Source organism: Dipodomys spectabilis, unplaced genomic scaffold (genome assembly GCF_019054845.1).
Source record: "Dipodomys spectabilis isolate Male_0828 unplaced genomic scaffold, ASM1905484v1 ptg000360l, whole genome shotgun sequence".
Classification (NCBI taxonomy): Eukaryota; Metazoa; Chordata; class Mammalia; order Rodentia; family Heteromyidae; genus Dipodomys; species Dipodomys spectabilis.
Genome location: NW_024871037.1, coordinates 1,826,897 through 1,853,047, shown reverse-complemented (window position 1 = coordinate 1,853,047; position 26,151 = coordinate 1,826,897). Strand labels below are relative to the sequence as shown.

At 46.3% G+C, this 26,151-nt stretch overlaps 1 protein-coding gene across 1 annotated transcript; it reads left to right on the top strand.

Annotated features, from left to right (window-relative positions):
- Positions 1-492: 492 nt before the first annotated feature.
- On the top strand, positions 493-26,151 carry Slc25a20 (solute carrier family 25 member 20). The gene is made up of 9 exons (XM_042665934.1): positions 493-733; positions 6,159-6,251; positions 7,668-7,795; positions 10,187-10,277; positions 18,343-18,460; positions 20,548-20,620; positions 20,967-21,076; positions 23,355-23,479; positions 25,307-26,151. Exons 1-9 carry the CDS (start codon positions 629-631, stop codon positions 25,367-25,369), a joined length of 906 nt encoding a protein of 301 aa, XP_042521868.1. The 5' UTR covers positions 493-628; the 3' UTR covers positions 25,370-26,151.

The window sequence follows — 26,151 nt, the reverse complement described above, 5'->3', positions numbered from 1 at the left end:
AATTCCTCATCTTCTTTCCCATTTATGGGAGTTACTATTTCACCTCAGACCTCCCACATACAGTGCATCTTAATAGATTCTCCCATTCACGAAATTAAAATTGCAAATCATTTGTTGCACATACTCTCCAGTTCTTTTTCTTCAGAGTAGTTACTATTTCATACACTGCATTTTCTTTTTTTCATGTATCATAGTTATGGTCTATGAGCTGTATTTCCAAAGTGGGCCTACAGCACTTAGAAAGGCGCCTGGGAGACAACGGGGTGCGACTGACCTCTGTGGAGTGCACGGGAGCGTAGGAAACCCCAAGAGAGAAGAAACATTTAAACTGCAAGATGATCTCCTGCAGGAGGAGGACTTCAATCCTCAGGCCCTGGCACATGCGAGCCCCGCCCTCACAGGGAGGGAGGGATGGCCACGCCCATCGGGGCGGGGCCGAGGCCGGAAGCGGCTCCCGCGGCGGAAGCCCGGGCTGGGCGGCCCACTAGGTCCCTCCTCCCGACCTGCCCCGGGCTCATGGCCCCGCCTACCCTAAAGTAGGCGAAAGGTCGGCGGTGCCAGAGGTGCTGCTGGGCACCCGAGCAAGACCGCCCGGGAACTGACAGGCCGACTGTCAAGACGACAGACCATGGCAAAGGAGCCGAAACCCATCAGCCCGCTCAAGAACCTGTTGGCCGGCGGCTTTGGCGGCGTGTGCCTGGTGTTCGTGGGGCACCCTCTGGACACGGTCAAGGTGCGCTAGGGTGTGGGATGCGGGCTCGGGGAGGAGGCCCGGAAATCAGGGTCCTTCCCGCCAGACGTGGGCTCTGGACAGAATGGGGGGGTATATAAGATTCGATAAGAAACCTAAGGAGTGTTGGGAAAGTGTCTTAACACACGTGAGCGCGGAGTCTGGATTCGAGTTCCCCCTGGATCACAAATTTAAAAACCAATCTAGACAGTCACTCTTTCAAGGATTTGGGTAGAAGCTGTCGCTGGCGCCTCAAAAAACCACCCAGTGCCAAGTGGGGGAGTCCTTAAACCACCACAGCAAAGCTCCTATTGCTGTGGCCCACAGTCGGGGCAAGGAAATGTGTCTCTCCCCAGAGCTCTGATTCCGGCGGATTCCTAACATTTTATCCTAAAGGTTGAAACCGGCCCCCAGTAAAAACTTGCCCCAGGAAGACAAAGACAGAGATGACATAATCTGAGATACTTGTCTAGGACCAATATCTCATTGCCAACTTTCTCTCTCTCTCCCTCCCTCCCTCCTTCCCCTCCTCCCTCTCTCCCTCCTCCTTCCCTCTCTCCCGCCCTCTCTCTCTCTCTGTCTCCCTCTCCCTCTCCTTTCCCTGTCCAAGGCACTTGGCCATTTTCAGCCTAGATCACCCCATGGTAGCCTGAAAAGTCTATTACATACAGGATCCCTGTATGAAGCAAAAATATCCTTAGGGACTGGACTGAGTTCTTTCCAAGAAAAGCAGATGCCCAGCTTTACCTGAGGCCAGCCTCATGTTCACAACTCCCAGATGAAGTCTCCCAGGGTCAAACCTCTCTATGGGAGAGAGGAAATTCAACAGGGCTCTTTCCTTGATCTTTCTTACCTCACTCCTCCACTCTTCCCCTCAAAACACTTTCAGCCACAGCTTGCTGGAGACCAAAGTCCATGTCCTCTGACTTTTGCATTTGATGCTTCGTTATAGATTTCTATCCTGTCTCTGGATACAGACTTGAAAAAATACATAAGATACTGGATCCAGTTGCTCTGCAGAAAAATAGTTTCATAGTTGTTTTTTTTTTTTTCCCTCTTGGCAGGCTTGGGCAACAGTCTCCTTTGATGCCTTTCATTTAAGGGAGAAAATGCCTTGAGGTAGAACTCATACTGGGTTCATTCTATAGCAAGAGCAAAGATTAAAGCACCTGGGTCAGGACATTGGGCAACATGCAATCAGTGTTTTGCAGATGGTACATGCTATGTGTATATTAGTACTTCTAGTAAAGAGCAATTGACCTCTATTTCTGCCCTCAGTCCATAGAGGTAGAGATCTCGTTAGCGCTCAGCATCTGAGGCTTTAAAAAAGAAAAATGAAAACCAAAGCCCCTTATTTGAGAATTTGTATGTGTGTATATGTATTTTTTGTTGTTGTTTATGTGGTACTCAGGAATTGAATCCAGGGCCTCATGCATGCTAGGCAAACACTCTACCACTAAGCCACATTCCCAGACCCTTATTTGAGCCTTATATAAATTCTGCTCCTACTTTTATATCCTCTTGTCCTTGGTTTTACCCTCAGGAAAGGCCCAGTGACCTGTGTACCAAATTATAAATGACTGAAAATATCTGCTGGCATTGTGACAACTCAGAGAAACACTGTGTAGTCTACATCAAAACTGAAGATTACTGACTGCAGCCCTTTTGACCTCAGGAAACTAGGCAGGCCCCCAAATAAAGTCTGACCTTGAAGGTACTTTTCAAAAGTTCAAGGCACAGGACTGGAAAGGTGGCTCAGTGGTAGAGTACTTCCCTTGCATGCAAGAGGCCCTGGTTTTGATTTCTCAGCACCACATAAGCAGGAAAGGCCAGAAGTGGTACTGTGGCTCAAGTGGTAGAGTGCTAGCCTTGAGCTGAAGAGCTAAGGGACAGTGCCTAGGCCCAGAGTTCAAGCCCCACGACTGACAAAAAAAAAAAAAAGAAAGAAAGAAAGAGTTCAAGGCAAAGGAGCTGTGGTCCTGAAACACTACAGAATTGGGAACTTGAGGGGCGGGACCTTATGGAAGGTGATATTAGGCAAGAATTGAAGGGGTGGTTGAATTCTGAATAGAAGAATAAGGAGATTTACACAGTTTGGCATGTGCTGCTATTACAGAATGCCTGAAACTGGTAGGTGATGAACAGAGATTTATTTTTTTATAGTTCTAGAGGTTTGGAAAGTCCAAAGTCCATAGGCCTATATCTAGCCAGGCCCATCCTGCTGTGTCATCTTATGGTGAAAGATGGAAGAGCAAGAGATCAAACTCAAATCTTAAGCCTTTTTATAACTGGTATTAACTCATTTATGAAGGCAGAACCCTTATGAACTAAATACCTCCAATAAAGCTCACCTCCCAACACTGTTATACTTAAAGATTAAGTCTCTTAACACGATTAATTGGAGTCAGGACAAGTATGGGCTGGCAAGTACAGAATCAGAATATAAAATAAGACCAGCTTGGGGAGGAGGGAGGAGGGCTGGGAATGTGGCTTAGTGGTAGAGTGCTTGCCTAGTATGCATGAAGCCCTGAGTTCTATTCCTCAGTACCATATACACAGAAAAAGCCAGAAGTGGCGCTATGGCTCAAGTGGTAGAGTGCTAGACTGGAGCCAAAAGAAGCTCAGGCCCAGAGTTCAAGCCCCAGGACTGACAAAAAAAAAAAAAGGCAGGGAGGGGGCAAGGATAATGGTGCAACTGTAGTCCCAACACTTGAGAGGCTCAGCCAAGGAGATCATGAGTTTGAGGCCAACATCAGCTGCATAGTAAAACTGTGTCTCGAAAAATAATCAAACATGGGCTGGAAAGGTGGCTCAGTGGTAGAATGCTTGCCTTGCATTCATGAGGCTCTGAGTTCAATTCCTCAGTACCACATAAGCAGAAAGTCGGAAGTGGCACTGTGGCGCAAGTGATAGAGGGCTAGCCTTGAGCTAGGAACAGCACTCAGGCCCAGAGTTCAGGCCCCATGACCGACAAAATAATCATCATCATCATCATCATCAAACATCATTTTTTTAAGTCTCAGACAGAGTCAGGTACCAGTGGCTTATACCTGTAATCCTAGCTATTTGGGAGACTGAGGTATGAGAATCAAGGTTCAAAGCCAGGCTGGACACAAAGCTCCACAAAACCCTTTATATCCAATTTATCACCAAAAAGCCAGACGTGGAGATGTGGCTCTAATGGTAGAACCCTAACTTTAAGCAAAAAGGCTAAGGGACAGTACCCAAGCGCTGAGTTCAAGCCCCAGGACCAGAAAATAAAGGAACAATGTATTGAAAAAGGTGTTTTGGAAAAGTTAGTATAATGGCAATCTTCAGAAAGATTTGAAGCTGAAGAACAGGATGCAGGAAATACATCCAGGAAAATATTGTAGAAGAAAAAACTTCAGATCAGTTATCAATTACAATATAACAATTTTCCCTAAGACTTGGTGGGTTAAAACAAGAAACATTCATTAACTCTCACAATCTTTTTTTTTTTTTTTACTCTCACAATCTTTTTGAGTCAAGTTTTAGGAAACACCTTGAATGTATGATCTGGTTCAGAATCTTGCATGAGATTATATTTAATAAATTAACAGGCATCTAGAAGATATAAAAAAAATACGAGGGCTGGGAAGGTGGCTCAGTGGTAGAGTGCTTGCCTCCCATGCATGAGGCCCTGGGTTCGATTCCTCAGCACCACATAAATAGAAATAGCCGGAAAAGGCACTGTGGCTCAAGCTGAAGAGCTGAGGGACAGCACCCAGGCCCAGAATTCAGGCCCTACAACTGACAATAAAACAAACAAAAACTTAGTAACAAAGGATCTAAATAGAACTTTCTCTAAAGAAGATATACAGGCTGGGAAGTTGGCTTACTGGTAGAGTGTTTACTTAGCATGCATGAAGCCCTGGGTTCAATTCCTTAGCACCACATAAACAGAAAAAGCTGGAAGTGGTGCTGTGGCTCAAGTGGTAGCATACTAGCCTTGAGCAAATGAAGCTCAGGGACAGTGCCCAGGCTATGAGTTCAAGCCCCAGGACTGTCAAAAAAAAAAAAAAGGGCTAGGAAGGTGGCTCAATGGTAGAGTGGTGTTTGCCTTGCATGCATGAGGCCCTGGGTTTGATTCCTCAGGACCACATAAGCAGAAAAAGCCAGAAGTGGCACTGTGGCTCAAGTGGTAGAGCCCTAGTCTTGAACTAAAGAGCTGAGGGACAGCTCCCAGGCCTCACAACCAACAAAAAGAAGAAGAGGGAGGAGGAGGAGGAGGAAGAAGAAGGAGGAGGAGCAGGAGGAGGAGAAGGAGGAAAATACAAATGAGCACATGAGCCAGGTGCTGTGGCTCACACCTAAAATCCTAGCTTCTCAGGAGGCTGAGATCTGAGGATCATGGTTCAAAGCCAGCCCGGGCAGGAAAGTCCCTGAGACTTTCCAATAAAAGCCACTAGAAAACCGGAAATGCTTGAGCTGAAGAGCACAGGGACAGTGCCCAAGCCCCATGACCAACAGGAAAAATAAAATAAAATGAGCACATGAAACAATATTCAACCAGGTGCCCATGGCTCCTGCCTGTAATCCTAGCTACTCATGGGGCTTAGATCTAAGGATTGCCATTCTGAGCCAGGCCAGGCAGGAGACTCCATGAGACTCTAATCTCCAGTACACTACTCAAAAGAAACACAAAATCCAGAAGTGGTGGTGTGGCTCAAGTAGTAGAGCACTTGCCTTGAGCAAAAGAAGCTTAGGGACTGTGCCCAGTTCCAGAGGTTCAAGCCCCAGGACTTTCAAAAAAAAGCAGTTTAGAATTGACATTTTAGTTGCCATTTAGAATTACCTGTGACACTTAGCTTTATATGTCAAATATTTGAATCAGTGGAAGCTTACTTAAAACCTATTGGACCTGTATAGACTGGTATAGAAGAAAAGGCTGACATTCCTTAGACTTATAAGGGAACTTGTCCTACCTTCCTGTTAAAACTGAAATATCAATCTCTTTTTTGTGTGCCTTAAACTGAAATTAGCTCTTTTATGGTCTCCTAGATTGCTGACTGCAGATATTGGGATTTCTCATCTTCCATACTTCCCATGAGCTGATTTTTTCTTTAACCAGTTCTGGCTTGAACCCAGAGCCTCATGCATGCAAGGCAAGCACTCTACCACTGAGCCATCTTCCCAGCCCCAGGATACATATTTTCTACTGATTCAGTTCCTCCTGAAATCACCGTGTGATCATGATCAACTGATACATAGATATACAAAATAGAGTGTACAAAGGGATATTATTTGTCAATTAAAAAATAGAATGAAGTACCAGTACCAGTGAGCTAAGTCTAAATCTATAAGCTTTAAGGTACAAAATTTCCCGTTTAATTTGACAGACAGATGGACTGTTACTGGCAGTTCTGAGTCTATAAGCTGATTTATTTTAACTTCTTTCTGGTTTCAGGTCCGGCTGCAGACACAACCACCAAGTTTACCTGGACAGCCTCCCATGTACTCTGGCACCTTTGACTGTTTCCGAAAGACTCTTATAAAAGAGGTATGGTATCTAGGGCCTGGGAATGTGGCTTAGTGGTAGACTGCTTGCCTAGTATGCATGAAGCTCAATTCCTCAGTACCACATAAACAGAAAAAGCTGGAAGTGGCACTGTGGTGCAAGTAGTAGTAGAGTGTTCATCTTGAGCAAAAGAAGTTCAGGGACAGTGCCCAGGTCCTGAGTTCAAGCCCCAGGACTAGCAAAAGAAAAAAAGTAGAGGTATTGTATCTATTGAATCTTACTCAGAGGTCCATATTCAGAGGTTTTATTTAATATGCTTACTCCCGAGGGATATGACAATTTTGTGTAAATCTGCTGGGGTTTTAGCTTTTCTACAGGGTACTCACTGCTACCCTGTATCTTTCTATCGCTATCTGTCCTAGAGTTTGATAATTCTAGCTACTGATTTATTTGTTTTAGTACTGAGGATGGAATCCTGAGACTCTGCTGTGCTAGGCAAGTGCTCTACCACTTGAGCCAATCCCTTTTCTTTCTTCTTCTTTTTTTTTTTTTGGTTGGTCATGGGGCTTGAACTCTGGGCCTGGATGCTCTCCCTCAGCTCTTCAGCTCAAAGCAAGAGCTCTACCACTTTGAACCACAGTGCCACTTGCAGTTTTCTGGTAGTTAATTGGAGATAAGTGTCTCATAGACTTTTCCTGCCTGGGCTAGCTTTGAACCGTGATCCTCAGATCTCAGCCTCTTGAATAGCTAGGATTACAAGCATGAGCCACCAGTGCCCGACTATAAGACCAATTCTTGTTTTTGTTTTTGTTGGTCATGAGGCTTGAACTCTGGGCTTAGGCACTGTCCCTGTGCTCTTCAGCTCAAGGCGAGTGCTCTACTGCTTGATCCACAGTGGCACTTCTGGTTTTCTGGTGGTTGATTGGAGATCAGAATCTCAACAGACTTTCCTGCCCAGGCTGGCTTTGAACTGAGATCTTCAGATCTCAGCCTCCTGAGTAGTTGGGATTACAGGCATGAGCCACCGGCACGCGGCTTCCCACTTCTTAAAACGGGTACAGTGACACATGTTTGTAGCCCTAGTTTCTTAGGAAGCTAAAGCCTGATTTTCCTTAAGCCCATGAGTTCAATCCTAATCTGAGATCTGAGGATCATGGTTCGAAACCACTCTGGGCAGTCAAGTCCCTGAGCCTTTTTATCTCCAATTAATCACCAACAAAGCTAGAAGTGAAACTGTGCTAGAGGTAGACTGCTAGCCTTGAGAAAAAAGGCTCAGGGACAGTGCCCAGGCCTTGAATTCAAGCCCTAGAAGAACCAGCACACGCACACACACACACACACACACACACACACACACACACGCACGCACACACGCACGCACGCGCACACACACACACACACACACCATTAAGGGTGGTGGTGGTTGTATACAGATTCTGCTTTTATGGTTTCTTACAGGGCATCACAGGACTCTACCGGGGTATGGCTGCACCCATCATTGGGGTCACCCCCATGTTTGCTGTGTGCTTCTTTGGGTTTGGTTTGGGGAAGAGACTACAGCAGAAATCCCCAGAAGATGTGCTCAAGTGAGTATTCATCGGCCTGGGGCACCCAGTGCTGTTCTCTTTGGTGTTATGACATAGTTAAAGGGAAATAACATTGACAAACTGGCAGTAAAAGTGCCTTTGGCCCCTAGAGCTGAGTTTCACGTGAAAGAAGTATCTTACTTGGGGCTGGGAATGTGGCTCAGTGGTAGAGTGCTTGTCTAGCATGCATGAAGCCCTGAGTTCAATTCCTCAGCATCACATAAGCAGAAAAAGCTGGAAGTGGCGCTGTAGCTCAAGTGGTAGGGCACTAGCCTTGAGCTGAAGAACTGAGGGACAGTGCCCAGGCCCAGAGTTCAGGCCCCAAGACTGGCAAAAAAAATAATAACAACAACAACACAGAAGTGGTGCTGTGATTCAAGTCATTGAGTGCTACTCTTGAGCACAAAGAGACTCAGGGACAGCACCCAGGCCCTGAGTTGAAGCTCCACAACTGATTCCCCCCCCCCCCCCCCAAAAAAAAAAATCTCCAGTCCCAGAACTTTAAATGTGCCCAACCTAAGGTTAGACATCCTGGCAAGAAGAGCACTTACTGGTTTCATAGGGGTCAATTTAGCTGTTGAGAAGACTCCTTTTGGGGATAAGCAGTGTGAAGCTGGCTGTGTATGTCTTGATTATTTAATAGTCAGCCTATGTAACTGAGATAGCTAATGTTCCCTCCTTGGGAAGAGTACAGGGGGGGCTGAGATTGTGGCTTAGTGGCAGAGTGCTTGCTCAGCATGCATGAAGCCCTGGGCTCAATTCCTCAGTACCACATACACAGAAAAAGCCGGAAGTGGCACTGTGGCTCAAGTTCTAACCTTGAACAGAAGCAGCTCAGTGATAGTGCCCAGGCACTGAGTTCAAGCCCCAGGACTGGCAAAAAAAAAAAAAAAAACCCACAAAACTGGTGTTCTCTGGCCAGGCACCAGTGGCCCATGCCTATAATCCCAGAGACCGAGATCTGAAGATCGTTGTTCAAAGCCAACCCAGGCAGGAAAGTCCATGAGACTCTTATCCCCAAATTACCACCAGAAGTGGCACTGGGACTCATAAGTGCTAGACTAGTAGCCTTGAGCAAAAGAGCTCAGGGACAGCACCCTCAGTTCAAGACCTATGACTGACACCCCCCCCCCCCCAAAAAAAAAAAATGCTGGAATTGGTACCATGGTTCAAGTGGTAGAATGCTAGGCCTTGAGCCAAATAAGCTCAAGGACATTCTCTAGGCCCTGAGTTTAAGTCACAAAAACAAAACAAAACAAAAATCCTGGTGTCCTATCTAAAGCAAAAAAACAATGACGACATTCCATACATCCATTTGGCAACTTTGACCTTTGTATATTCGACTCCTTTTGGATGAGTCTGGCTTGAAGACTTAGTTATCAGAGTCCTCACACATCCAAACCAGTTTGTGAGGTTTGTCAACTCTATTTGCTAAGTCATGGGGATCTGATTGAAATAATGAATACAGGGGCTGGGAATGTGGCTTAATGGTAGAGTGCTTGCCTAGCATGCATGAACCCTGGGTTCGATTCCTCAGTACCACATCAGTAGAAAAAGCTAGAAGTGGCACCAAGGCTCAAGTGGTAGCGTGTTAGCCTTAAGCAAAAGAAGCTCAGGGACAATGCCCAGGCTCTGTATCAAGACCCAGGACTGGCAAAAAAAAAAGTTTCACAGGATTTCCTGCCTAGGCTAGCTTTGAATCACACTACTCAGATCTCAGTCTCCTGAGTATCTAGGATTTACACATGTGAGCCACTGGTGTCTGGCTTTTTCTCAGCATTATAAGGCATAGTCCTTGCAAGTGGCAACCAGCCTCTGCCCATAGAGATGGCTGACCTTGAAGCTGTCCTGCTTGAGTCTTGGCTGAGAATATTCTCAGGCCCATGGTAGGGCAAGAGAAGTTAGATTGGAGGGGAACTCATTCAAGATCTTAGGTTACTGGCTTTCCCCCAGTAACCTAGCATTCTGCAGATAAACAAGGCTCTTAGAAGGATAACAACTTGTTCATAATGATGGAATACAGCAGGCTCAAGGGTAAAAAACCATGTCTTGCTCTAATGTTTCTCATTTATTTATTTATTTGTTTATTTTTTTGTTGGTCATGGGGCCTGGGCCTGGGCGCTGTCCCCTAGCTCTTCAGCTCAAGGCTAGTGCTCTACCACTTGAGCCACAGCATCACATCTGGCTTTTTCTGTTTATGTGATGCTGAGGAATCGGACCCAGGGCCTCATGCATGTAAGCCAAGTACTCTACCACTGAACCACCTTCCCAGCCCTATATTTCTTTTCAATCCAAGTCCAAAATCATCTCTGTTGGAGTTACCTCTGTCCTTGGTGGATAATCACGATATTTGTTTTTGTGTATATGTGTGTGTGTTTTTTTTTCATGCAGCTATCCCCAGCTGTTTGCAGCTGGAATGTTATCTGGTGTGTTCACCACAGGAATCATGACCCCTGGGGAACGAATCAAGTGCTTATTACAGGTAAGGGTGGGATTGGGAAGAGGAAGCAAGCTTTTTCTATTCAGTATAGAATTTTGTGTGTATTTTAATGGCCTTTCAACCCTTAATACTGGCTTTAGGTTAGTTAGTGTTGTACAAAACAAGGGTTTCAGGAACACAGAAGCAATAGCAATAGAATCAAGAAATATCATAGTGGGCTGGGAATGTGGCTTAGTGGTAGAGTGCTTGGCTAGCTTGGGTTCAATTCCTCAGTACCACATAAACAGAAAAGGCCAGAAGTGGTGCTGTGGCTCAAGGGGTAGAGTGCTTGCCTTGAGCCAAAGAAGCTCAGGGACAGTGCCCCAGGCCCTGAGTTCAAACCCCAGTACTGGCAAATAAATAAATAAATTGTGTGTGTGTGTGTGTGTGTGTGTGTGTGTGTGTGTGTAATAGTGTAGCAAATTAACAAACTATCACATGAGGCATCAGCTCAGACCTATCCACTAATTACTTTGTAAACTAAAAGGTGTGTCATGTTTCATCAGAGGTGTGGGAGGCTGCTCTTGCCTGAGTTTGGCATATCTCAAAGCCTAATGTCTTGCAATATATTCCATTCTATAATTTTGCCATTTCAAGAATATTTAAATGACTAGGTGCTGATAGCTTCATGCCTGTGATCCTAACTACTCAGGAGGCTGAGATCTGAGGATCACAGTTCAAAGCCAGCCAGGGCAGGAAAGTGCCTAAGACTTTTATTTCCAATGAAGCATCAGAAAACCAAAAGTGGAGCTGTGGCTCAAAGTAGTAGAGTGCTAGCCTTGAGTCAAAAAGCTCAGAGAAAGGACCCAGACTCCAATGTGGAAACTTTCAGATTGCCTTTTTTTTTTTAACAGCCTAATTTTCTGGAGATTTCATTCAGATTGATGCATATATGAATAGTTCATTCATTTTTGTTTTCCTGCTGAGTTGTATTTGTGGCTTGGATGTACTGCATTTTAACCATTTATTGTTTGAAGGACATCTGTGTTCTTTTTAGTTTGAGTTATTATGAATAAAGATGTTATAAATATTCAGAGATTTATGTAAGAGAATGTCATTTTTTTCTGAGGTAATTGTCTAATAATATGGTTGCTAGGCAGAATAGTAGTTGCATTCTTAACGTTGATTTTGTTTTTGTTTTTCCTGGTCCTGGGGCTTGAACTCTAGGCCTGGATGCTAGCTACTCTACCATATGAACCACATGACTTCTGGCTTTTTCTCAGTAGTTTATTGTGATAAGAGTCTCATGGACTTTCCTGCCTGGGCTAGCTTCAAACTATGATCTTCACATGTCAGCTTCCTGAATAGTTAGGAATATAGGCACTTGGTTTTAATTTTGATTGATTGATTGATTGATTGCCAGTCCTAGGGCTTGAACTCAGGGCCTGGGCGCTGTCCCTGAGCTTTTTTTTTCAAGGCTAGCACTCTACCACTTGAGCCACCATGCCACTTTTGGCCTTTTTTTTTTTTTTTTTCCTGTTTATGTGGTACTGAGGAATCGAACCTAGGGCTTCATGCATGCTAGGCAGGCACTCTACCACTAAGCCACATTCCCAGTCTCTTTGTTTTTATTTTTGCTCAAGGCTAGTGCCCTACCTCTTGACCCACAGCTCCACTTCTATCTTTTTTCTGGTTAATTGTATATAAGCATCTCCTGGACTTTTCTGCCTAGGATGGCTTTAAACTTTGATGCTTGAGATCTTAGCCTCCTGAGTAGCTAATATTTACAGGCATTTTAGAAACAGCTCAGGATGTTAGGGTATTGTTTAGAAATAAGGAAACCATCTTGAAAGGGACTCAGCAAGGCAAAGTTTACTTCTGTGAAGGGTGACCGTCAGCCAAAAATCTGACAAGCAAGCACACAGAACAGTTAGGCAGCTCCCTTCTGATCCCTAACACAACAGGCCCTGCCTCTCTGCTCATATTGGCTGAGCTCAGGTTCATAATCTGCTCATGATTGGCTAGTTCGTAAAGGGTAGGATGCAGTTATTAAAAGTCTTTGAGAACCAGCACTGGTGGCTGATACCTGTAATCCTAACTACTCAGGAGGCTGACCTGAGGATTGAGGATGGAAGCCAGCCCAGGAAGGAAGGTCCAAGAGACCCTTATCTCTAATTAACTACTGTAAAACTGGAAGTAGACCTATGGCTCAAGGTGGTAGAGCACTAGCCTTGAGCAGGGGGAGGGGAGGGGGGGACTCAAGGACAGCTCCCAGGTCCTGAGTTCAAGCCCTATCTCTGACAAAAGGAAAAAGCATTTGAGATAAGAGTAACAGTACAGCTGGGCGCTGGTGGCTCACGTCTGTAATCCTAGCTACTCAGGAGGCTGAGATCTGAAGAACATGGTGGTTCAAAGCCAGCCCACAACACAAAAGACCGTGAGACTCTTATCTCCAATGAGCCACCAGAAAACTGGAAGTGGCACTGTGGCTCAAGTGGTAGAGCACTCGCCTTGAGCTGAAGAGCTCAGGGACAGCACCCAGGCCCAGAGTTCAAGCCCCAAGACCAACAAAAAAAAAAGAAAAAGAAAGTAGCAGAGGGTGTATGTTTTTTGTTTTATCAATTGTGGGGCTTTGGCTCTGGGCCTGGGCACTGTCCCTGAGCTCTTCACCTCCAAGCAAGTGCTCTACCACTCTAGCCACAGCGCCACTTCTGGTTTTCTGGTGGCTCATTGGAGATAATAATCTCATGGACTTTCCTGCCTGAGCTGGCTGCCTTTGAACCATGATCCTCAGATCTCAGCCTCCTCAGTAGCTAGGATTATAGGTAGGAGCCAGCAAAGTGCAGATGTTACTTTCTTGAACAACTTGAGACATTTCTTAATTCTTCTGCCATGTTGGAACAACCAGTTAAGACAAAAATGTTACATTTCAAAAACTCTTCTTTATCACAAAGCATTTCCTCTTTCCCTTCCTTATTTGCAGATACTGGCTTAAGAAAATAAGCCACAAGAGCCTAACCACCAGGCCAAAGCAGGAACTTTTAAACAACCTATTTTGATAGAAGTTTTTAGCCTGGTGCTCGTGGCTCATGCCTGTAATCCTAGCTACTCAGGAGGTTGAGATCTGAAGATTGCAATTCAAAGCCAACGGGGGCAGGAAAGTCCATGAGATTCTTATCTCCAATTAATCATAGAATAGGTTGGAAGTGACCCTTGGCTCAAGTAGTAGAGCTAAAGCAGCTCAGGGTCAAGCCGTGCGCCTGTGACTGACACCTGTAATCCTAGTTTACTCAGGAGGCTGAGATCTGAGGATCGCGGTTCAAAGTCAGCCACGGCAGGAAAGTCCGTGAGACTCGTATCTCCAATAAACCACTAAAAAACCAGAAGTGGTGCTGTGGCTCAAGGGGTAGAGCGTTTGCCTTGAGCTGAAGAGCACAGGGACAGCGCCCAAGCCTAGAGTTCAAGCCCCACGACCGACCCCCCCCCCCCAAAAAAAAAAAAAAAAAAAGCAGCTCAGGGACAGCACCTAGGCTCAGAGTGCAAGCCCTAAGACCAGCCAAAAAAAAAAGAAAAGAAAAGAAAAGAGCCTTTTCTCATAGGTTGGAGCCACTGGCACCTAGCTTGGTTCTTCTCTGCATAGTGTTTCCATTGCTTGTCTTTTTTCATTGTTCAGTTTGAAATCTTCCTGGTTTTGAGTATAAGTGATATTAGAATCCTTCACGACCATCCCAGGGGACCACGCAAAGGCAGGCAGGCAGGCACAGGAGAAAGATTATTGTAAGGCTTATTAGAGGAGCCATATCTCCCCGGGAGAGAGAGAGCATGGAGTCTTCAACCTTATCCAGGTGGAAGGTAGGTCTGGAGGAGGAAGTGAAGGCAGAAGTAAGAGTATGCAAGGTAGATGTGGGTGGAGAGAGGGAATGGCCAGCTATATGGCAGGAACTCTAGGGCAGGGAGGAGCTCAGGTTAGGTGAAGCTGAGGACCCAAGGTGGGGATAATACTAACCAGTGAGCTGGGCACTGGTGGCTCAAGCTTGTAATCATAGCTGCTCAGGAGGCTGAGATCTAAGGATCACAATTCAAAGCCGGCCCAGGCAGGAAAGGCCATGGGACTCTTATAGCCAATTCATACCAGAAAACCAGAAGTAGCGCTGTGGCTCAAGTGGTAGAGGGCTGGCCTTGAGCTAAAGAGCTCAGGGACAGCGCCCAGGCCCAGAGTTCAAGCCCAATGATTGACCAAAAAAAAAAAAAAAAACTAGTGATATTTCCATTTAAACCCAAATATTTGCATATTCTGTTGAACTCTGTACTTTATTTAAACTTCCTGTTTCTCTGACAGTATGGAAGCAGGAAAGAAAAGGATGTGGTCTCATTACTGTTAGGTGGTGGGAGAGATCTAGGTTGTCCATGTTGACACGTGAGGGTGGGGCACTTTTACTGCTGGGTGAGGGAGCCAGGGCTGGCGTCTCCACCGATATCACAGGGTAGGAAAATGCTGGCTTCCAACTCTTAGGGATGAAAGTCCTAGAAGGCCTAAGTCAATTCAACCTCTACAGCAAGTAGTATGCCGCATTACAGCCTTATAAGAGTACAAGTCTTGGGCTGGGAAGGTGGCTCAGTGGTAGAGCGCTTGCCTTGCATGCATGAGGCCCCCGGTTCAATTCCTCAGTACCACATACACAGAAAAACCAAAGTGGCACTGTGGTTCAAGTGGTGGCACAGTGTCCAGGTCCGGAGCTCAAGCCCCAGGACTGCCCCCCCCCAAAAAAAAAAAGAGAAGAGAGATTGCAAATCTAAGCTCCTTGCTTGGTTTTTGCTGAAGGAATGAGTATTGGACCATATTTCCTGTGCTTTGCTAGAGAACTTAGTGTCTTAAAAGTTTTCTTGTCCTGGGCTGGGAAGGTGGCTCAGTGATAGAGCACTTGCCTTGCATGCATGAAGCCCTGGGTTCGATTCCTCAGCACCACATAAGCAAAAAGAAAAAAGCCAGAAGTGGTGCTGTGGCTCAAGTGGTAGAGCGCTAGCCTTGAGCTGAAGAGCTGAGGGACAGCGCCCAGACCCAGAGTTCAGGCCCATGACCAGACCCCCCCCAAAAAAAAAAAAGTTTTCTTGTCCTAGACTCCATTGGCTCATACTTTTAATCCTAGCTACTTAGAAGCTCAGATCTAAGGATCATAGTTCGAAGTCAGCCTGGGCAAGAAAGTCTGTGAGACTCTTGCCTCCAATTAACCACCAAAAAGATGGAAATGGCACCATGGTTCAAAGTGGTAGAGTGGTAGCCTTGAGCACAAAAGTTCAGGGTCAGTACCCAGAGCCTGAGTTCTAGCCCAAGGACGTACGTGTGTGTGTGTGTGTGTGTGTGTGTGTGTGTGTGTGTGTGTGTGTGTGTGTGTGTGTGTGTGTGTGTGTGATGAGTCTTGAACTGTGGGCTTGGGCGCTGTCCCTCAGCTCTTCAGCTCAAGGCTGGCACTCTACCACTTGAGCCACAGCGCCTCTTCCAGCTTTTTTCTGCTTATGTGGTGCTGAGGAATCGAACCCAGGGCCTCATGCATGGGAGGCAAGCACTCTACCACTGAGCCAACTTCCCAGCCCCCAATTTTTTTTTAAACTGTTGTCTTTTTCTTGTTGGACACTGGTGGCTCATGCCTGTAATCCTAGCTACTCAGGAGACTAAGATCTGATCATTGCAGTTCAAATCCAGCTTGGGTAGGAAAGATTCTGTGAGAGTCTTATCTCTGATTAACCAGCCAAAAACTGGCAGTGAGAGTATGGTTCAAGTGGTAGAGTGTTATCCTTGAGTGAAAAAACTAGGGGACAATACCTTAGATCATAGTACAAGCCACTGCCTTCACAAAGAAACACACACACACACACACACACACACACACACACACACACAAACACAGGTCTAAAATAAAGTAGCAAGTTCCCTTTTTTTTTTGTTGGTCATGGGGCTTGAACTCTAGCCTGAGCACTATCCCTCAGCACTTCAGCTCAAGGCTAGCACTCTACCACTTGAGCCACAGTGCCACTTCCAGTTTTCTGGTGGTTTATTGGAGATAAGAGTTTCACAGCCTTTCCGAGGCTTTTTTGAACCTCGATCCTCAGATCTCAGCCTCCTGAGTAGCTAGGATTACAGGAGTGATTACCGGCAGCAAGTTTCTTTTTTTTTTTGCAGACACCACCTGTGTGCTGCCAGGATACAGTATCTTCCTTCTCCATTTCAGCTAGGCAAGTGTATCTGTTTCATCTATTGGCTGCCTGTCAAATTGGAATCTGATTGGACTTGCTGACAAACTCTGCCATTCACAATGAGCTTTCCTTAGTTTACTAAGCAGTGTATGCTTCTTCTTCTTCTTCTTCTTTTTTTTTTTTTGTCAGTCATGGGGCTTGAACTCGGGGCTTGAGGGCTAGCCCTTAGCTCTCTAGCTCAAGGCGAGCACTCTACCACTTGAGCCACAGCACCACTTCCCATTTTCTGGAAGTTTATTGGAAGATAAAGAGTTTCATGGCCTTTCCTGCCTGGGCTGGCTTTGAACTACAATCTAAAGATGTCAGCCTCGGGAGTAGCTAGGATTACAGGCATGAATCACTGGTGCCTGGCTCAGTGCATCTTTTTTTTTTTTTTGTAAGTCATAGGGCTTGAACTCTGGGCCTGGGCGCTGTCCCTCAGCTCTACCACTTGAGCTACAGCGCCACTTCTGGTTTTCTAGTGGTTTTTGTTGGAGATAGGAGTCTCACAGTCTTTCCTGCCTGGGCTGGCTTTGAACTGAGATCCTCAGATCTCAGCCTCCTGAGTAGCTAAGATTACAGGCATGAGCCACTCGCACCTAGCTTCAGTGTATGCTTCTTTTTTTTTTTTGGTCGGTCGTGGGACTTGAACTCTGGGCCTGGGCGCTGTCCCTCAGCTCTTTAGCTCAAGGCGAGTGCTCTACCACTTGAGCTACAGCGCCACTTCCGGTTTTCTGGTGGTTTATTGGAGATAGGAGTCTCACAGTCTCTCCTGCCGGGGCTGGCTTTGAACCGTGATCCTCAGATCTCAGCCTCCTAAGTAGCTAGGATGACAGGCGTGAGCCACCAGCGCCCGGCCAGTGTATGCTTCTTAAGCTTCAATTACATGCCAGAATCACCCTGCCCCACCACCTTCAAATTAATGAGATTGTTCTCAGTCTTCACTCCTTCCTTGGACCTTTCAAGATCCCTGGCAAGTGCTGAAGTCTCCTTGGCTGCCACTTCACATAAAAAGGTATCACCAAGCTGGGCACTGGTGGCTCACACCTGTAATCCTAGCTATTCAGGAGGCTAAGATCTGAGGATCGTAGTTTGAAGCCAGCCAGGCAGGAAAGACCAGTTAACCCTCAGAAAACAGGAAGGAGTCTTACCCATGATCCTCAGATCTCAGCCTCCTGAGTAGCTAGGATTACAGATGTGAGCCACCAGTTCCTGGCTATGACTCTCTTTTTAATACTTCTTTTATGTTCCTCAAAAATACTTTTGAGTTTTATATATGGAAAGCCTGTTGTTTTATGCACTTATATCATATCAGTTTGTTTTGTTTTATTTTGTTTTGGCAGCCCTGGATTTTGCCAATCCTACAGGCATGAGACTCAGGTGCCCGTCTTCTTATTGTTCCCCCCCCCCCCCAGTCCTGGGGCTTGAACTTAGGGTCTGGGCTCTGTTCCTGAGCCTCTCTGTGCTCAAGGCTAGCCCTCTTGCGCCCCAGCACCACTTCCGTTTTTTTCTGTGTAAGTGGTACTGAGGAATCAAACCCAGGGCTTCATGCACCCTAGGCAAGCACTCTACCACTAAGTCACATTCCCCAGTCCCATTATTGTTATTTTAAATAAAATGTTTTTACTTTTTTCTATTTTAATGCTGGTCCTTGGGCTTGAACTCAAAGCCTGCATGCTGTCCCTGAACTCTTTTTACTCTTGGCTGGCACTGTACCACTTGAGCTATACCTCCACTTTTTGGTGGTTAATCAGAGATTAAGAGTCTCAAGGACTTTCCTGCCCAGGCTGGCTTCGAATTGCAATCCTCAGATCTCAGCCTCCTGAGAAGGAGGTTGTGAGGCACTGACACCTGGCTCAGTGTTGTTTCTAATTTCATGTTCTTCCATCCATTCCAGATTCAGGCATCTTCAGGGGAAAACAAGTATACTGGCACAATGGACTGTGCAAAGAAACTGTATCAGGAGTTTGGGATCCGAGGCTTTTACAAAGGAACTGTGCTCACTCTAATGAGAGGTAATCCTTGAGGCTTTCTAATTGTGGTCACCTGAGGAGAATCTGCCACTAAAAGGTCTTTTACTGGGTTGCCCAGTTCACGTCGGCACATGGCAAACCTCTGGTAATACCAGCAATGTATATCCTGGTACTTGGAGTATATCCATGGGCTGCTATCCATGGAGTATATCATGGGTGACTACATGTAGGAAACTATTTTTAATTAGTCATGGGACTTGAATTTAGAACCTGAGCACTGTCCCTGAGCTCTTTCACTCAAGCCTAGCACTCTACCACTTTGAGCCACAGCGCCATTTCTTGTTTTCTAGTGGTTCATTGGAGATAAGAGTCTCACAGACTGGGGCTGGGAAGGTGGCTCAGTGGTAGAGCACTTGCCTTGCATGCCTGAGGCCCTGGGTTCGATTCCTCAGCACCACATAAGCAAAAAGAAAAAAAGCCAGAAGTGGCACTGTGGCTCAAGTGGTATAGCGCTAGCCTTGAGCTGAAGAGCTGAGGGACAGCGTCCAGGCCCAGAGTTCAGACCCCATGACCGGACCCCCCCCCCAAAAAAAAAAGAAGGGCCTCACAGACTTTCCTGCCTGGGTTGCCTTTGAACCACCATCCTCAGATCTCAGCCTCCTGAGTAGCTAGGATTAAAGACATGAACCACCACGGTCTGGCTTGTGCTGTGGATTTTTAAAGATAAAATGATATCACATGCTTTTTATACTTATGCCAATTTTTGAGCAGTCTCTGATAGCTGCAAAGTCATTATTACAAAGAAGATGTGATTGCTGGACCTTCTCAGGATCTTTGAATGATCTTGTGCCAAGATGAGCTCTTCTAAGTACAAGAAGTCTGAGGGGCTGACTACCAGTAGATCATGCCTGTAATCCTAGCTATTCCAGAAGTTGAGATCTGAGGATGGTTCCAAGTCATTATAGGCAGAAAAGTCTCTGAGATTCTTTTTTTTTTGGTTGAGCTCTCTACCACTTGAGCCACAGCACCACTTCTAGCTTTTTCTGCTTATGTGGTGCTGAGGAATTGAACCCAGGGCCTCATGCATGCAAGGTAAGCACTCTACCACTGAGCCACCTTCCAGCCCCTCTGAGATTCTTATCTCCAATTAACCACCAAAAAACTAGAAGTGAAAAAGAAATAAACTAGAAGTAGAGCTACGGCTCAAGTGGTAGAGTCCCAGTTTTGAGCAAAGAAGTTAAGGGACAGTGCCCAGGCCCTGAATTCAAGCTCCAGTACCAGCACACAGAAATAAATAGAAAGTGGAGCTGGGCGCCAGTGGCTCACACCTGTAATCCTAGCTACTCAGGAGGCTGAGATCTGAGGATTATGGTTCAAAGCCAGCCTGAGCAGGAAAGTCCATGAAACTCTTTTTTTTTTTTGGGGTCCGATTGTGGGGCCTGAACTCTGGGCCTGGGCGCTGTCCCTCAGCTCTTCAGCTCAAAGCTAGCGCTCTACCACTTAAGCCACAGCACCACTTCCGGCTTTTTTCTTTTTGCTTATGTGGTGCTGAGGAATCGAACCCAGGGCCTCGAGCATACAAGGCAAGTGCTCTACCACTGAGCCACCTTCCCAGCCCTCCATGAAACTCTTATCTCCAATAAACCATCAGAAAACCAGAAGTGGAGTTGTAGCTCTAAGTGGTAGAGTGCTCACCTTGAGCTGAAGTGCTGAAGGGACAGCGCTTATGCCCAGAGTTCAAACCCCATGACCGACAAAAAGAAAAAGAAAGTGGAGCTGTGGCTCAAGTGGTAGAGTGGTAACCTTGAGCACAAAAACATCAGGGACAGCAACTAGCACAAAAATGAATGAATGAGGGCTAGGAATGTGGCTTAGTGGTAGAGTGCTTGCCTAGCATGCATGAAGCCCTGGGTTCGATTCCTCAGTACCACATACACAGAAAAGCCAGGAGTGGCGCTGTGGCTCAAGTGGTAGAGCACTAGCCTTGAGAAAAAGAAGCTCAGGGACAGTGTCCAGTCCCCGAGTTCAAGCCCCAGGACTGGCAAAAAAAAAAAAAAAAGAATGAGAGAATGAAAGAAATTGGTGTGGCTTTTATAAATTTTTAATTCCCCTCTTTCTTGCTTCAACAGATGTTCCTGCCAGTGGCATGTATTTCATGACCTATGAATGGCTGAAAAATATCTTTACCCCAGAAGGGAAGAGGTGAGCCCACCAGTAGAACTTTAGAAGCTGATTTCCCCATTCACGGGAGGGTGGTCCTTTCCTCTGGGTAGATCTTATTCCTTGCTCCATTTTACACTTTCCTCTTGCAGTTGCTGAGGTCCACCTTACTCTGTGCCTCGCCCAGCAGAGCGAGTATTTGAAATAGGTGCAATGATACCTCCTCCAAAGAGCAGCAGCTACCATGTCAATGGAGCCTTGCCCTTGGACCTCCTCCTTCCAGCCAGTTTCTCCCTCTAAGTGACCTTCCCATCTGCTACGGATGGGATGGTCTGAAGGCCACTTATACAGCCTTTGTCTTACTGGGGCTGTGGTTGGTGTTCTGCAGTGTCAGTGAGCTCAGTGTACCTCGTATCCTGGTGGCTGGAGGTGTTGCAGGAATCTTCAACTGGGTTGTGGCAATTCCCCCAGATGTACTCAAGTCTCGCTTCCAGACGGGTGAGTTTGTTGTTGTTTTCGTTCTGTTTTTTGTTTTGCCAGTCCTGGGGCTTGAACTCAGGGCTTGGGCATTGTCTCTGAGCTTCTTTGGCTCAACGCTAGCACTCTATCACTTGAGCCACAGCACCACTTCTGGCCTTTTCTGTTTATGTGGTACCTGAGGAATGGAACTCAGGGCTTCATGCATGCTAGGCAAGCACTCTACACTAAGCCACATTCCCAGCCCCCGGAACAGAGCTCTTCACATCCTGAAGAATACATACTCTCCATGGCAAAATCCAACCTCTGTCTCCCTCACAGTTTTAATCTGTGTTCTAGGAATCCCTAAGTTTTGTTTTTATATCACTGTAAACACAAAATAAGTCATAGAAGAAATCAAATGTGGCTGGGCACAGGTGACTCATGCTTGTCATCCTAGCCTCCTGAAGGAGGCTGAGATTTTAGGATTGTGATTTGAAGCCAACTCAGGCAGGAAAGTCTGTAAGACTCTCAGCTCCACTAAACTACCAAAAAGGCTAGAAGTAGAGCTGTAGCTCAAATGGTAGAGCCACTAGTCTTGAGTAAAAAGAATCTCAGAGACAGAGCCCTGGCCCTGAGTTCAGCCCCAAGACTGGCAAAAATCAATCAATCAATCAAATCTGGCCAAGCTCATGCCTGTAATCCTAGCAATTTAGGAGGCTGATATCTGAGCAGCACAGTTTAAAGCTAGTTCTAGAAAGTCCATGAGATTCTTATCTCCAATTGTGTGTGTGCCCATGTGCACGTGCGCATGCACATATACACACAAACACAAACACACACACACACAGAGAAAAAGAAAGAAATGAAAATCTAATCTGGTCTCCTTTTCCCTCTTTTCCATCCCCTTGGTACCAGTAACAAATGCAGCTTTGTCTCAGAGGAACTCTGTTGTCTGTAGACTAGTTCTTTTTTTTTTTTTTTTTTAATGCCAGTACTGGGACTTGAACTCCTGGCCCTATAGCTCATACCTGCTGTCCTTGTGTTTTACTACCAATTGAGCCAAGCTTCAGGTTCTGGATTCTCACTGGTTAACTAGAAATAAGAATCTCTTGGGCCGGGCGCTGGTGGCTCACGCCTGTAATCCTAGCTACTCAGGAGGCTGAGATCTGAGAATCGCGGTTCAAAGACAGCCCGGGCAGGAAAGACCGTGAGACTCCTATCTCCAATAAACCACCAGAAAACCGGAAGTGGCGCTGTAGCTCAAGTGGTAGAGCGCTCGCCTTGAGCTGAAGAGCTGAGGGACAGCACCCAGGCCCAGAGTTCAAGCCCCACGACTGACAAAAAAAAAAAAAGAATCTCTTGGGCTGGGAAGGTGGCTCAGCAGTAGCAGTAGAGTGCTTGCCTTGCGTGCATGAGGCCCTGGGTTCGATTCCTCAGCACCACATAAACAGAAAAAGCCAGAAGTGGTGCTGTGACTCAAGTGGTAGAGTGCTTGCCTTGAGCTGAAGAGCTGAAGGACAGTGCCCAGGCCCAGAATTCAAGTCCTACGACCCACCCCCCCAAAAAAAAATCTCTTGTAGCGGGCCCCAGTGGTTCATGCCTGTAATCTAGCTACTCAGGAAGCTGAGATCTGTGGATCACAGTTTGAAGCCAGCCCAAGCAAAAAAGTCAGTGAGACTCTGATCTCCAATAAACCACTCAGAAAAAGCCAGAAGTTGGGCTGGGAAGGTGGCTCAGTGGTAGAGCGCTTGCCTTGCATGCCTGAGGCCCTAGGTTCAATTCCTCAGCACCACATAAGCAAAAAGAAAAAAGCCAGAAGTGGCATTGTGGTTCAAGTAGTAGAGCGCTAGCCTTGAGCTGAAGAGCTGAGGGACAGCATCCAGGCCCAGAGTTTAGGCCCCATGACTGGACTCCCGCCCCCTAAAAAAAAAAAAAGAAAGAAAAAGCCAGAAGTGTCACTGTGAGTCAAGTGATAGAGTGCTGACCTGAGCACAAAGAGGCTCAGGAATAGTGCTCGGTCCCTGGGTGCAAGCCCCAGGACTCGCTTAAAAAAAAAAAAGAAAGAAACTTTTATATTCTTCTGCTCAGGCTGGCTTCAAACCTCAGTTCTCAGATCTCAGCTTCCTTAATAGCTAGGATTATAGGTGTGAGCCACTGGCATCTGCTATGAACTACTTCCTCACCTTAGGGTATTCTCTTTCTGGTGCATCCCCCCCTCACCCTAAAGGAAGACAAACTATTAAGTTGTTCCTATGTAGGTTTCCATAATCAGGTTAGAAGCTTCTGGAAGCCTTCAAAATTCACTTCTGCTTTGCAGCACCTCCTGGAAAATATCCTAATGGTTTCCGAGATGTGCTCAGAGAGTTGATCCGGGATGAAGGAATCACATCCTTGTACAAAGGGTTCAATGCAGTGATGATCCGAGCCTTCCCAGCCAATGCAGTGAGTATCTGGCAAGCAGGGTATTTTCCCTTCTGGACTCAGAGTAGGTGCACGATTTTGCTTGCTACTGGCATAGCATTGGGGATTCATACTCAGACTCAGCCAGAGCTGTATCATGTGCTTGCTTTCCTGAAGTTGTCAGAAGGATTGCTTTTGGAGGGGCTCTGAGATCAGGAACTTTGATTTCTTTTTTTTCCCTCCTCCTCCCACCTGGGACTTAGATTTTTTTTTTTTTTTTTGACCTGGCCATCAGAAATGGGCAGTTGCAGGACATGCATTTTCTTCCCATTAAGAATGAGAGAGGGGCGCCGGGCGCTGGTGGCTCACGCCTGTAATCCTAGCTACTCAGGAGGCTGAGATCTGAGGATCGCGGTTCAAAGCCAGCCCGGGCAGGAGAGACCATGAGACTCCTATCTCCAATAAACCACCAGAAAACCGGAAGTGGCGCTATAGCTCAAGTGGTAGAGCGCTCGCCTTGAGCTGAAGAGCTGAGGGACAACGCCCAGGCCCAGAGTTCAAGCCCCACGACCGACAAAAAAAAAAATAGAATGAGAGAGGGGGCTGAGAAAGTGGCTCAGTGGTAGAGTGCTTGCCTTTGCATGCATAGGGCCCTGGGTTGGATTCCTCAGTACCACATAAACAGAAAAAAGCTGGAAGTGGCGCTGTGGCTCAAGTGGTAGAGCCTCAGGTGCTTGCCTTAAGTGGTAGAGCCTCAGGTGCTAGCCTTGAGCTGAAAAGCTGAGGGACAGCCCCCAGGTCCAGAGTTCAAGCCCCACAACTGACAAAAAAAAAAAAGAATGAGCCGGGTGCCGGTGGCTCACGCCTGTAATCCTAGCTACTCAGGAGGCAGAGATCTGAGGATCACGGTTCAAAGCCAGCCTGGACAGGAAAGTCCATGAGACTCTTATCTCTAATAAACCACTAGAAAACCGGAAGTGGCACTGTGGCTCAAGCAGTAGAGTGCTTGCCTTAAGCTGAAGAGTACAAGGACAGCGCCTAAGCCCAGAGTTCAAGCCCTATGACCGACAAAAAAAAAAAAGAATGAGAAAGTAAGCTGGGCACCTGTGGCTCACACTTGTAATCCTAGCCACTCAGGAGGCTGAGAGCTGAGGATCCTGGTTCAAAGCCAGTCCAGGCAGGAAAGTCTGGGAGACTCTTATCTCCAAAAAACTATCCAAAAAGCCCCAAGTACAACTCAAGTGTAGAGCACTAGCCTTGAGCAAAAGCAGCTCAGGGATAGCACCCAGGGCCCTGAGTTCAAGCCTCAGGAGCAGAGGAAAAAAAAAAAGTATAACTTGCTTTTTTTTTTAATGTTTTTTTTTATTTGTTTTGTTTTTTGCCAATCCTGGGTCTTGAACTCAGGGACTTGGCACTGTCCCTGAGCTGCTTTTGCTCAAGCCTAACTAGCACTCTACCACTTGAGCCACAGCACCACTTCCAGCTTTTTCTCTTTATGTGGTACTAAGGAATTGAACCCAGGGCCTCATGCATGCTAGGCAAGCACTCTAGCACTGAGCCACATTCCCAGCCCTTCCTCAGGGTTTTGGTTAAGAAAGGCTCTCACTAGGTAGCTCTGGCTTACCTAACACTCACTACTGCAGCCCAGATTAGCCTTGAACTCAATATCCTCCTGCCTTTGCCTCTGAAATGCTGGGATTCCAGGTGTGTACCACCAGGCCCAACTTGCCTTGCTTCCTGGATGTGCAATGAGAATAGGGTTAGGAAGGGGATTCTGGTTCTAATATGACCAACCAGGCATGGTGCTTCGTAGTGGTGTCTTCAAAAGGTCCCATTTCTGTTGGCTTCTCTCTTCTTCTCCACCCCTAGGCCTGCTTCCTTGGCTTTGAGGTTGCCATGAAGTTCCTTAATTGGATCACCCCCAACTTGTGAGGAAGAAGGTTGAGGCTTCTGCATGCTGGACACTGTCATGGAGGAGGAGCAGTGGGCAGGACTGGCAGTTCTGAAGGGGTGAGGGGGGGGAGAATGGTGGAATCAGAGCTCTATGCATGGACATGGTGAACCTATTGCCTTAAAGACATCCTCTACCTTGTATAACCACCTGGTAATGCCATTTGGAAACTTGAATTCACTCTTGTCACTCTAAGGGATCTCACGATGGAATACGTAGCTTCTAGACCAGCTAACCACCTGTGATCAGATGGCTAACCTACTGGTTGACTGCTGGCTCTCGACTCTACCCAAAATCCTCCTCACCTAAAGAGCCTGTCACTGAAGACGCCTTACAAATGCTTTTTCAACCAACTCATCAGATGCTGAGATCTTGTTTAAATCCGAACCGGGAACATTCAATTGATTTACAAGGTGTCATCTAATCCTGGGGTGTACATAAAAATATGGACTTGTGGACCTAAGGCCCACATCATATTCATCCAAGAGGTCTGGGTAGATATGTCTTGGAAGAGATAGCTTGTTTAACCATTGAATTTTGATTATGTTTATGGCTAGCAAATAATCATACATAAAATTGGAGTAGCCTAATTTCCCCAGGAGAAGATGGGAGAATTTGTTTTTCTTCCCACACAATGAGGACATTCTGAGACTGCTAGGGTAAGTGTGAAAGCTCAAGGGTGTAGGAAGGCTTTTTGCACACTCTTTCCTCATGAGAGCACCCACATTTAACAGGGTACAATAAATACTGTTTCTAATTTTTG